This window comes from Cuculus canorus, chromosome 9 (assembly GCF_017976375.1).
Source record: "Cuculus canorus isolate bCucCan1 chromosome 9, bCucCan1.pri, whole genome shotgun sequence".
NCBI lineage: Eukaryota > Metazoa > Chordata > Aves > Cuculiformes > Cuculidae > Cuculus > Cuculus canorus.
Genome location: NC_071409.1, coordinates 17,425,050 through 17,438,184, shown reverse-complemented (window position 1 = coordinate 17,438,184; position 13,135 = coordinate 17,425,050). Strand labels below are relative to the sequence as shown.

General features: G+C 40.2%; 1 protein-coding gene across 4 annotated transcripts; it reads left to right on the top strand.

Moving 5' to 3' along the window:
• Positions 1–3,623: 3,623 nt before the first annotated feature.
• TTC14 (tetratricopeptide repeat domain 14) lies at positions 3,624–13,052 on the top strand. Of its 4 annotated transcripts, none has more exons than XR_008451188.1 (12): positions 3,624–3,819; positions 4,030–4,151; positions 4,408–4,607; positions 5,082–5,166; positions 5,259–5,388; positions 5,998–6,150; positions 6,832–6,903; positions 8,131–8,250; positions 8,334–8,456; positions 8,941–10,596; positions 11,041–11,150; positions 11,628–11,646. XR_008451188.1 is itself a non-coding variant. In XM_054074192.1 (12 exons), the coding sequence occupies exons 1-12, from the start codon at positions 3,662–3,664 to the stop codon at positions 12,604–12,606; spliced, it is 2,370 nt and encodes a 789-aa protein (XP_053930167.1). In that variant the 5' UTR covers positions 3,625–3,661; the 3' UTR covers positions 12,607–13,052. The 4 variants fall into 4 exon arrangements, 2 of the variants coding, with proteins under 2 accessions (XP_053930167.1, XP_053930168.1); XM_054074192.1 differs by having other exon boundaries at positions 3,625–3,819; positions 8,941–9,058; positions 11,628–13,052; XR_008451187.1 differs by having other exon boundaries at positions 11,041–11,769.
• Positions 13,053–13,135: the final 83 nt, after the last annotated feature.

Here is a 13,135-nt window from a genome sequence, read left to right as displayed (position 1 = left end):
ATATCCACTTTGAAATTCTATCAAGCTTATCAGTTTTGGGGTTGTTCAGCAGCTCTGTCACTGTGAGTTTGACCCTGGGTTGAAAGCTAGCTTGGTGTAAATTCCTAAGCTTTGTATTGTAGAAGCTACAGGCTGCATGATGGATTTTGGGAGCTGCCTCTTATCATGCATTGACCTAAACTGTCAGAAAATGTACATCAAACGCATTTAGACATGCCTGGCTGCAGAGTATCTGGAATGCTCTTCTTCCAGTAGGACAATGTGTTAATTTGTATTGCTTTCTCCTGCAGAATCAGGACAGTTCTTGCCCACCCTCTTTGTTTATTTTGCATATAGAATGAAGAACTATCCATCCAGGTGGTTCCTAAGTCCATGGAACGGAGGATTAATGACAACATAGCATATGGAGCATGCCCCCTTCCTCACCTTGGGTGTCTTAAACTGCATATATGTCCCCTGGTTTATTCCATACTGTTCCAATTAGCATTATCCCTGCCTGAACTGTGGTGGCTGCTATATCCTTTTATCAGAAGTATTTCCTATCGGCTACCTGAAGTAAACCAAACAAAAACTGAAAAGAAAAAAAAATCACAACTGAAAACTTAAAGATATTTTTAAAAGAGCAGTGGATATCCATACAGTATCCCATGAGAAAAGGCTTGTTTGTGCCCTGAGTGAGGTGGAATAATGCACAATATGTTGCAGTCCTGCTTTGCTTCTGAGTTAATTACTGTAACCTCAGAAACTGGGAAAAAAAATACAAACTATTTCTGTAGATGGAATTATTTTTAGTATTTTAGTTTGATTACGATAATGTCAGAATCTGTTGGGCCAAGTTAAAGAAAGGATTACTTTAAATGTGAAGTTAACCCTCATGTTCAGGAGCAATTAATTGACTTCCAGTGTATTAATATGATATAAATTACTGAGTTTCCTAAAATGCAATTGATTTCCACTCATAGAAGAAAATATCTGTAAGAAGAGCCCATAATCATAGGTGGTTCAGCTTTCACCATGATTTTTTGCTGGTATGTTACATTCAGAAACTATAACAAATTTAAAGTATTTATTCATGATGTCTTACTTCTTGTACATTGTGTGTATATATATCTGCATATTACAGTGGACAAATGCTTACACACAGAGAGTTTGTGCTTCAAATAACTGTTTTTATTGCTCGCTCTTCGTGTTTGCTAAGCAACACAAACAGAACTCTTCCCTGAAATATCATTCCTTCAAATAAAACAGACATTATTTGCAATTGTGCAACACAGTTTGGGACACTGCACTTACAGCATGATTCATTCAGGAAAGGCCCCCTTCAGCACTGGATCTTTGCAGGTGCATTAACCTTTCTGTGTCGATCTATCTCTAATCAGTCTCAACGTCTAGAAATTTCCATCTAGCATTTGTGGGTTTTTTTTTCCATCACGATAACCAGAAATCTAAGTACACTCCTGGTCCTGTACAGATGACGAATTTAAATCAAAATCCAGACATCTGTTCAGGACATAATAAGTGTGACACCTCCTTTATCTTTTGTTATATTAAAACAGGGGGGCATGAAATGAAAATAAAATATAAACTTGCCCTTCTAGTGTCTTCCTCAAGCCTGCTACACCAGTGATATCCCAGCTAGCTTTGAACTGAGCTTCTGAGACAGCATCTTTGATGTGACCCTTGCCCTCTCAGCCGTGCTGCTTCCTGGAGGAGTTCGTGTCACCGATCTGCTGACAGCCACACTCTATTTTTCCTTCCACACTGCACTGAGGGTAGCAGTGACATTATGCTGTTTGCAATGGGCTTTTCTTTCCCTCCTCCATCCCACCACTCCCCTTTAAAATTAGTTATTAAATGTGATGCCAGGGACAAATTATTCTCGGGGACTGAAGAACTGTGATCTTTCTAATAGGCATGGATTAATTCCAGCTGGTTTTAAGCACCTTTCTCCATTAGCTGGAAGAGGTGATTAGCATGAAGAGCCTCCCGAGTTAAGTGTCTTTTCAGCATCCACAGGAGCGCTGGTAAACCCACCCTCTAAATCCCGCATCAAGACTGTTCCAATAGCTCAGCGATCATCTCGGCGCGTTATCTTTTCCCGAGATAACCGCCCGATTTCGCCTTTGCTTCGGTCCAGCGCAATAACGCCAGAACTTCGTCCCTTCGGGTGTAGGGATGCCTGGAAGGGTGTTTGCCAGAGGGACAGGGCCGGGAGCAGCGCCCCGTCCCCCAGGGCAAGCTCCAGCCCTACCCAGCGCCCGCTCCTTCGCTCCCTGTGCCGGGACACAGCGCAAACATTTAAGCACCGACTGGAAGCGAAGGAGAACTTTTCGGGTGATGCCTCTCCAGGCTCGCAGCTGCCCTGCCTTCTGCAGCGCTGCCGGGAGCGCCGCCACCCCGCACCTGACGGGACACGCCCGGCGATGCGCGGCCCCAACGCCCGGGCACAGCGGCGGGGGAGCAGCGCCCCCTCCCGGCTCCCCCGCCCGCTGCAGCTTATCTCCTGGATTTTCTCTCTTTTATCATCGCAGTTCTTTTTATCCTGCACACACGAGGGATTGGAGGGCTACAAAGATGATGCGAGGGGTGAAGCGCCTCCCATCCGAGGACAGGCTGAGAGAGTTGGGGTTGTTCGGCCTGGAGAAGAGAAGGCTCCGAGGAGACCTTATAGCGACCTTCCAGCACCTGAAGGGGCTACAGGAAAGCTGGGGAGGGACTTCCTACAAGGTTGTGTAGTGGTAATCATACAAGAAGTGGTTACTGTTGAAAAAGTGAAAAAAAAAATACTATTTAAGCTAAAGTAGAGCTAATTTTCATCTGAGTAATTGTGTTCTTTGAAAGATAGACAGAATGTCCCTCTGACAACACGTTTTCTTTAAAACAGTATTTTTCCAGACACTGTTCTTTCTTTGAAGATGATGAAGTCTTGTATTCAGTGTGGCCTGTGCTAAACAGCTGCCTCTTCTTCTGTAATCACCTCTGTTTGCAGCCTTTCCCCATCTCAAATGCAAGGTCAAGCAGAGAGCTGCAGCCAGCTCCAAGCAAGCAGTTTTGACTGTTGTGAAGTTCACAATAACATTAAAATTAGACCTTGGAAAGTAATACAATAGGCATAAGATTTCTGGGAAAACTCATCCACATGCATCTAAGTAGGAAATACATTCTGTCCCAGCTTTTGTCTCACTGCATGTGACTGATGGATATCACCCCCTGCTGTTGCCTAGGCTGACAAAAGGTCTTTGCTTTATAAAACTCCAAACAAGACCTAGAGAGTTTTATCTGCCAGCATTTTTTGTATCAATAGGATGAAGCAGAACGGCTTTAAATTGGAGGGGAGAAGGTTTAGTTTAGTCATTAAAAAGTACTTCACGCTGAAGGTGGTGAAGCACTAGCACAAGTTGCCCAGGGAAGTTGTGGATGCCCTATCCCTGGAAGCGTTCAAGGCTGGCTAGAGCAGGAGTCCCTGTCCGTGACACGGGGTTGGAATTAGATGGTCTTTAAGGTCCCTTCCACCCCAAAACATTCTGATTCTCCTTATGCACAGGCAGTGGGGAGCCTGAGGTCCTCCTGTCCCCCAGGGGGCGCCTGACCCCGCCCCTCGGCCCGGGCCCTGCCGGAGGGCGGCGGTGCTTCCGGTTCCGGTGTGGGCGGTGGCGGCGGGATGGACCGGGAGCTGCTGCGTCAGGCGCTGAGCTACCACGGCCCCGAGCTGCTGTCGCTGCTCCGCGCCGAGCAGCACGACAACCCCGATTTCCGCGGACTGCTGCCGCCGCCGGGGACCAGCTTCGAACCGCCCCGCGGGGCCTCGACGGCCGCCGGGTGAGGGGCAGAGGCCGTGAGGAGAGTGGAAGGGGAGGCAGGGGCCGTGAGGGGAGCTGAGGGAGGGAGGCAGGGGCCGTCAGGGGAGCTGCGGGAGAGGCAGGGATCATCAGGGGAGAGGGAGGATATGAACCTTGAGGGGAGTAGGGGGGGAAGGCAGGGGCCGTGGGGGGCCACGGGGCATTTCTCACTGGCTTCTCCTTCTCTCAGGAAAGAGACGTCGAGCATTGACACCGAGATAAAGCGCTTCATTGCCAAAAAAGCAGATCTCCTGTTTGCCCACTCGTGGAAACCCAATGGGCCCTTCTCAGACACGATTGAAGAAAATGAAGGTGAGCCCGCTGGGGCGGTGCAGCGCAGCATCTTTGGAGAGGGCTCAGTCTGTAATGCCTCGTGGGTCCTGTAAAGACACTGCACTTCAGTTAGCAGGATTTTTAAAAACAGGCTGAAAACCTTCGCTTTGGCTGTGCGTAAGCTTCCTGTCAGTACAAATAAATCAGATCCTAATGTGTTTTGCTCTCACGGAGTATTTTATGCTTTCAGACTGTAGCATGGTTGTTTCGTAACTGAATGTCTCATGTCTTACAGAGTATTATGCTGTTATGCCTCCCCTGGAGCAGTTCATGGAAGTTCCTAGGGAAGAGAGGAGAGAATTGTTTTTTCGAGACATTGAACGTGGTGATATCGTGATTGGGAGGATTACTTCTATTCGTGAATTTGGCTTTTTCATGGTGTTGATATGTCTGGGAAGTGGTGTCATACGGGAGATTTCAGATTTAGAAATCACAGTAAGATATAGTTTTGATCAGTAGTTTATTCTCAATGAGTAGTAACTCTTTAATCATAGAATCATAGAATGGTTTGGAGTGGAAGGGGACTTAAAAAATTGTCTAGTTCCAACTCCCCAAGAACATGAGTTCCCACCAAGGTGTATTAGTTGCCTTCTGCATCTCAATGGAGTGGTATGTTAAAGATGAAATTGAACGTTGGGATGGTGGGTGGTGTCTCAGTTTGTGGGCAGCTTGTGATACTTTGGTGAGCTTGTAGATGCTTCATTTTGTGACCCATACTCTATTACTTTTGGGTTGTAAAGTTAAGCTTTTATGGTTGCATAAATTTTTATTTGAATCAAGCAGTGTTTTAAATATTGTGGCTGTGATGTGCATTGATATTAAACTAATCTTCTGGTTTAATCTTGGTGAAACAAAAAAACCCACACCTTTTAGCTTTGTTCACAGTATTCCTACTTTCTTTCGTTCTAGGCTCTGTGTCCTTTGAGAGATGTCCCTTCTCAAAGCAACCATGGAGATCCTTTATCTTACTATCAAACTGGGGACCTTATTCGAGGCAAGTAGCTACAAAAGCTGTCAGGAATAGTTTGTTTGGTTTGGTTTTGAGACATTTCTGTAATTTTGTCTTGACTTTTATTGTTTCTGTAGCTGCGATCAAGGACATTGATCGTTACCATGAGAAGCTCACGGTGTCGCTTTACAGCTCAGCTCTTCCACCCAGCCTTTCCAGTACAAAACTAGGCGTAATTACTTCTGATGACTTCCCGTTACATTATAAGTAAGAACGTGCTATTAACTTTACTTGCTAAGTGTATGCAGTGTAACTGAAAAACATCTTTGAGAGAATGTTTTTTAAACTTGTCCGTGGTATTTCTGATTTGATTGGATGACTACATACTTCTTGCTGTTCACCTCTTTAACAGACTTGTTTCTGGATCTGTCCGATGTGGTTGGTCTTTTACTATCTTTCACAAAATGTAAGGAAAGCAATAAGTACAGTCACTTTGGGTCTGTGTTAAACAAAAAACAAACCCAAAGCCAAACAAAACAAAAACCCCAAGAAACAAACAAAAACCTTGGGAGACTGGAATATGAAATGCATAAAATTTTAAATTGCTCTTTGAGGACAGAAAAACACGGCTATCTGCAATTTTTGTAATTTTTTTTTATGTCTGGAGGTGAGTGCCAAAATAGATTTCAAAAACTTTCTTAGACTAAAGGATGTGAGCTGCCAAATAGTAGGAAAATACATGCCTGTAAAAGACAACTCCTTGTCAGCAGTGATAAATATCAATATAGGCATTTTTATCTTAAACAAATGTCATAAAATCGTGTGTAGAGTTTCTGAGGTGGTGTTTAATGTGATTTGGTCCTTTTGTTTTTTAAGGCGAAGCATGGAAGTTGCTAATACAGGAGAGACATTTGAAGAGGTTTTGCATCGTTCCCCAGGATTTGCTAATCCATCGTTAGTTGAATATCTAGCAGAAAAACTAGGAATAAGTGAATCAAATCCACCGTCTTTGATGAGAAGTCTTCAAATGTAAGTGATTTTTACATTGTTCCTATCCTGTGGCTTTGTGGAGATTATTCTAATCCACTGAAATAGACTAGTGAGTGGAAGTTCTAGACCACTTAAACCTTTTTCATTTTGATTTGCATGACTGAAGCTTATGTGTCCTTAAATATTTAAAAGCAAAGTCCTCTAGAGTAAGGAATTTACATTTGAAATTCTGTTGCTCTGAACGAGGAAGGATACCTTAACACACACAATGTTTGATACCAAATCCTTTAGGAATTTATTGCTTAGATGTTCCCAATGTCTTTTGATTGGAATGCGGGATTTTTAAGTCTTAAATGTTTCCTGTCAGAAATGGCACAATGTTAGTTTTGGTAATAGATCCGAGCTCTTTATTAAAATAAGGCTAAACTTATACACTGATCGATGTTTTGAGTTATATATATAACAAGGCCCCAAAGCAGCTGTGACTATGGTGTATTTTTATTAAATGTACTGTGGCTCTACTAGTTCATTTCAGCACTTTTACACGGAATTTGGGAATACTGATTTAAAAAATATGAATGAACATTACTGACTGAGGAAGAGCAGCAGGGCATTGTATAAATAATATTTCAGCTAATTTCACTTGTGTTACATATTGTAAGTGTAATTCCGTAGACTCAGAAGGCCAACTTGGTGGTTTTATTTGTGTTTGACTTAAAGGAAAAATTTCAATGAAGAAGATTTTGCCCCTGCACTGAGGAAAAAGCAGTCTGAATCTTGGGCCTTGAAATGGTATGCAAAACTTTCTTGTTAGTTTGTTTTTAGGTTAAATTAGGTTACAGGTTATATGTCTTAAAAGAAAGTACACATTAAACCAATTTTTCCACTGTAGCAATGATGTAACCAGGACGATCTTCTTGAAAGTAACCTTAACTGCCAAGTGCGTATGTGATAGATAAGGTCTCCATATTCAGTTCCAGAACACGTCAGGTTTGTGGGACAACTTCTTAGAATATTTATAACATGCTGGCTTATTGAGGAGATGAGCGCAAGATTTGTGGCAATACTAAGTACACAGTTTTCCATTTTATGATTGAGTATTGAATGACCTAAATGACTTGTCATGCCACTTGATCCTCAGATGGTAGATATAACAAGCGCACTTGCTGTTTTTGAAAGGTTACATGTTTTTCCCTGGCTGCATTTGGAATAGTTCTGGATAGATGCTATTGCATTTATGCTACACAGTGCATTTGAGCATGCGACAAAGTGGAACAGGTAGAAGAAAGAACTTTCTCCTAAAAATGCAAATTTTCTGTGGAAAAACTCTTAAATAAAAAAAAAAATCAAATCTGAGTGGAAACATCACAATTTCTAGTTTCTGTGATAGCAAAGTAGTGTTTTTCTTAAAACAACTTTGATTACTTGCAGAAAGTGTTGCTTATTTTAAATATAAAGTTAACTTTTTTTAAAAGTCTGTAACGTACAGTTCTGAAATTCAACTCGTATGAATTCCAGTCCAATAAGTTAGTCTGTTTGCAAATGTAAAAAAAATGTTCATATAATGTTCATGAAATATAAAACCTCAAAATAGTCAAGTTTGAGATGAACTGTTTTCAGTCGCTAGCATCTACCCGTGTCACCTCTTCTTGTTGGTTTAATGGCGATTTTTAGCTTTGGAAATAATTAGGCCTATTCCAGTTTAATGGTGGTAGGTTACGCATAGTTTTGTGCGCAAAAGTGCTCAAATATTCATTCCATAAATTAAGAGCAATGTAATGTAGTAACACAATCTGCAGAAGTTCTGTGCTCTGCAGTGTCCTAAGATTTTGGATTAAAGATAATTTATTGTTGTGGAATTATGTCAATACTGTGTTAGTTTGAAATTCCAGTGTTAAGTACATGATAACAAGATCAAGTTTTATTACCTGTCACTTTTTGGAACCATAATTTGTGAGTAATTAACAGTATAAAATCTAGGCTATTTGTATATAATATTTTCTAAATATTTTTTTCCAGTGTGAAGGCTGGGGTTGATTATTTTAAGGTTGGGTGCCATGTAGAAGCCATGAATGAGTACAACAAGGCTTTGGAAATTGATCCTCAAAATGTTGAAGCTTTGGTAGCACGTGGAGCTCTGTAAGTCTGCTTGTTTCATTGTTTTGTCCACTTTGTGAAAGGCAAACATCACTAAAATCCATGCAACTTTTCTGTTGTTCTAGGTATGCAACAAAAGGAAGTTTGAACAAAGCCATAGGTGATTTTGAAATTGCTTTAGAAAACTGTCCTACCCATAGAAATGCGAGAAAATACCTCTGTCAGACACTGGTGGAAAGAGGCGGGCAGTAAGTCTTGGGGTTGAGGTTTTGGCTGGTTGTTAATTTTTCTTATACTATTTTTGATACCATTCTTGCTAGGACATAGAATGGCATCTTGTCCTCCTGTCTATGTGTTGTTCGTTTTTGAAAAGAAAAGTCTTTGTTAGAAATACACCTGCTTGGGCAGTTGGTTTGTATGTTCTTCTCTGTCGCAGTTAAAGTCCTTTTGAATATTCAGGGAATGGATTTCTTTTAAGCCCTCTGTTAGAAAGAAAGAGAGAGTATTTTTGAAATAGAGATGTCACAGAATAGTATTACTGATGATGATTAGGAGATAACATGTAAATAAAATACTGTTTTATTTCTTTACTGAGGTGGGCTAAGATGATAGGTAGGGTCTTGGACAGATGCAGTGGTAGTGTCATAGCACAGATAAGAAAAGTAGACCTAAAAATAAAAAACTGTGAAAATCTATGGCTTAACTATATATGAATTATCACTTGAATTTTAGGTTGGAAGAGGAAGAGAAACTACTAAATGCTGAGAGTTACTATAAAAAAGCCTTACATTTGGATGAGACTTTTCAGGAAGCAGAAGAGGCCTTAACAAAACTCCGTAAGCACATGCAGGTGATTCTTTACTTTCTCTTCATTAGTGCTGTCAATGACAATAACCGGACATCAAAAATCATACTTAAAGCTTTTGAACAGGGATAGTTTAAGTTTATAGTTTGTCTTACTCTCTGCTTCCCTTCTCCCCAGTAAATCTTCTATAGTGAGCATTATGGCTGTACCTACCAGAAGAAAGGTACCTCTTGATGACTGCACTGTTTGGAACAGGATAGTAAAGGAATGCCAAACAGTGGAGACGGGGGAAGAGCAAAGCCTGTTAACTCTGTCAGTTAACACAAGGATAAGAGTATTCCACCACACAAGCATGATTACTAACGTTAAACTAAAACATTCTGTGAATACAGGCATGTAAGTGTAAAACACTTAGGCAAGCTAGATAAGCGTTGCACACCATTGTACCAGCCAGATTCGTGTCGTTTGGAGTAGTTATGAAAAGAGAGAGTAACACCAGGAAGATCACATGAGAGTGGATATTAAGAGGTGATTTAAAGGAAATCAGTAGGATGTGGAGGGTGAGTGGGCAGGCAGTTTTGAATATCTTAGCCTTCTTCTCTGCTATCTATTTTTTTCTCTTCTCTTGCACGCAGCATGTTTCTCTGGTGAGCCCTGGTGGGTCTGTGTGCTAATCCGAGTTGCTATCTTTTTTCTTTTATTTACCTCCTTTACTTGTATTGTCTTCCAGAGAAAATCAAAGTAAAACAGACCACTGTGGAACAGGCTTGTCTTGTTCTATGCTTCTTCATGTAAGGAAATACATAGTTTAGGGTAGATGGCTGTAATTGACACTTCTTCAGTTGGTGGAGCCATAATGCTGACAGATGGTGTTGAAAGAAGGGGGAAGATGAGATATGACAATCTTCTTAATAAAGCTGAACTATGTTGTAGATAAACTGACCTATCGTATTTGATTACTAGCCACATTTGGCTGCTTTAGAAAGAGGTGTCTAGTCTCAGTTAAAATGATGAAGAATATTCTCAGCAAGTAGTAGATAATTTTTGCTCTCCTTTACCATTTTCCTAGTGTAATGGATCACTGATGCAGGGGATAAAAAACACAGTGCTACCTATTGTTTGTTGGTGTGCACAGCCTTAACTACAGTTAAGGGTTTCCTTTATTATATCTGTTAAGATAGTTGCTAAGTTTTGAAAACCATCAAACTTTCTGCTCACTTTGAATATGAATAGAGCTAATCTTCAGGGCTGTAGGTGGCAGAGGTCTGATCTTTGATAGAGTGAAGTAGTTTAAGTTAATCTTTTAGATTATTTGTCTGATGAGATGCTTTTCTGCATTTACATGTATTTTAATGTGTAAGTCTGATACTATCCATCACTGTTGTGCTAGAATGGCTGAAATAACACTGAAGTTTATTTTCCTGTAATACTGATTATGTGTTTTTCTCCAATGCATTTTCTTCTGAATTGGACCGTTGTTGCTGTATCTGACATCTGGTGCTGCTCATCACCAACAAACCCTTGGAAAATGATTTCTTACGTAAACTATGCATCAAACTGGTCTGTGAAATTGTTAAAAAACGGTTTGTATTCAAACGTGGCCAACTTGAATTAATTTCAAAATGGGTTCTGCCATGTTTTACTTGTAAACTACAATAACGGTACCTTCCCTGAAACCTTTTTCCCCCCCTCCTCCTTATTGCTAATACTGTGTTTTGCTTGCATATTCTATCTATTCCTTTTGGGCTCCGTGCTTTGTGGTGTGCTGGATCCTGGGTACCACTGCAATGACTGTCAAATATCTTTTTTAATTGAATAAAAAATGCAATATGGTCCTTAATGTAAACCTGATTATCACAATGGTTGATGTCAAACTCCTGAACAATATTAATTCTTAATCTGGGAATACTGGTAAAACATCTCTGGTGTAATTATACATTTTAATGGGGCTGGGGGCGTGGGGAAAAATACTCGTGTTAATGCTTACTTTTAATGTAATTTTTTTATGATGCTTGGGTTCAAAAAAGAAATCTTTGGAAATGAGGGAGAAACAAGCTGCCAAAGAAGAGAGAGAGAAAGAAAAGAAAGTAGAAACGAGTGCAGAAAAATTGCGTAAGCTCTTAAAAGAAGAAAAAAGGTAACTGTAATATTCAGTGTACTGATTATGGGGCAGTAAGTGCAGATAAGACTGTGAACAATCAATTTCCAAACAGATTGTCCAACAGTAAGCTAAGTAGAACTTCTACCTAGGTAAGCTGCTTTTCCTCCAGATTTTTTTTTGTGGGTAGCATCTTGTAATGATTATAGTCTTTAAAAGAGACAAGTGTGACAGCCAAGTTGTTTTAAATGTGCTTTGCAATATGAAGTATTTGCAAAATGTAATGCCATATTAAACCGGGAAAGATGCTTTTTATAGCAGACTGTTTGGTAGATTTAATCTTAATTTTCTGGTAAAGTAATGACGTTTGAAATTGTCTTTCCAGGTCATGCTCGGTTTCTCATTCATGCCTTACAGTCTGATCTTAGCAGAACTCTGGGGAGTAGAGATTTGGTTTCTACATAAAATTTTTGCCTGATACTGAAGATTATCTCACATGTTGATTACGTTTTTTAGGTTGAAGAAGAAAAGGAAAGTATCAACTTCTTCTTCCTCTTCTTCCTCCTCTTCCTCCTCCTCCTCATCATCAAGTGATTCTTCATCAGATGCATCAATTTCTTCCTCTTCCTCTGATCACAAGAAACGCAGGAAAAAGCATCGGAATAGATCTGAGTCTACCCGCAGCTCCAAAAAAAGCTCATCTAGAGCGTCTTCCCATTATAGAGATCAGATTAGGAAAGAGGAGTGGTATACGCCTCCAGCTGATACCACTGCTTCCTTTCTTAACCAAAGTTTTGAAGTGGAAGAACTGCTGGAAAAGCCACAGAGTTTAGCGTGTCCAAAAACAGAGGTAAAAGAGAAAGAAAGACGCAGTTCTTTTTCGAGGACTTCAGGTGATGATGAAGACACTTTTGGAGGTAGGTCTGAAGATTCAAGAGATTCTTACAGTAGCTCCAGAACTCTGCCAAGTAGTAGCAAAACTGAAAAATATGATAAAACTGATAGATTTTTCTCCAGTTGGAGGGGTTCTTCAAGTTCATATCATAAGTCAGATGAAAAACCCAGGCTGCATTATTATAAGAAATTAGAAAGGGACGTGGAGGGGAGAAGAGAGCAGTATAGAAAACATGGCTCAGGTCAAGACAGGTATTATCCGTCTCCAGCAGGGTCTGACTACTCTGGCAGGTCAGTGGGAAAGTACAGATCGTATTCTAGCACCTGCTTGCGTGAAGGTGATAGAAGTTACGATAGCGATAGGCGTTACGATAATGATAGGCACATGTTAAGTCGGCATAGAAATGAAAGCGAGTATAAGAACAGGAAAAGAAGTTACGAGGAGACTGATAAAACAAAGGAACCAGATGAGGAAATGTCTTCAAATGATACAGCACAAACTGAAAGTGGCAATAAAAGAAACCTGCCCCAGAACTTACTTAACATATTTAATCAAATAGCTGAGTTTGAGAGGGAAAAAGCAAGTAAGAAAAAACAGTAAAGTACCTAAGAAAATGGTCTTCTGATGAGTGTAGTTAAATTAACTTTTATCTGAGTATCTCTTGAAGAAATGCAGCTGAAGAGTGATAGAAAGGCAGAATTTATTGTGTCTTGCAGTGCATCAAAGAATTCTTAACATGAAGGTTGTATGTTGGAAAGAAATGCAAGGATATCTTGCATAAAATAAGTTATTTAAAATCTAAGTTTCCTGTGCTTTTAACTTGGGATGTTCCTGTACAGTGTTCTCTGTCTGAAAGGCTGAAATCCCTTGATACCCCTGGACTGTAGTATACTGTGTAACTTGCATCAATATGCACTTTAACAACAACTAGTTTTTGTTTAATTTTTCCTTCCCATGGGGTACTATTTACTGTTGATAGTTTTGTTTCAAATCTAACTTCCAGCTATAGAAACAGGATACCTGAATGAAAGTCATGTGCCATCAATGTATGTAGGTCATTTGATCATTAAATTTTCTTAAGTTTTCTTAATTTTGTGTCTTGATTTTTGTTAATGTCGCTGGAATATTT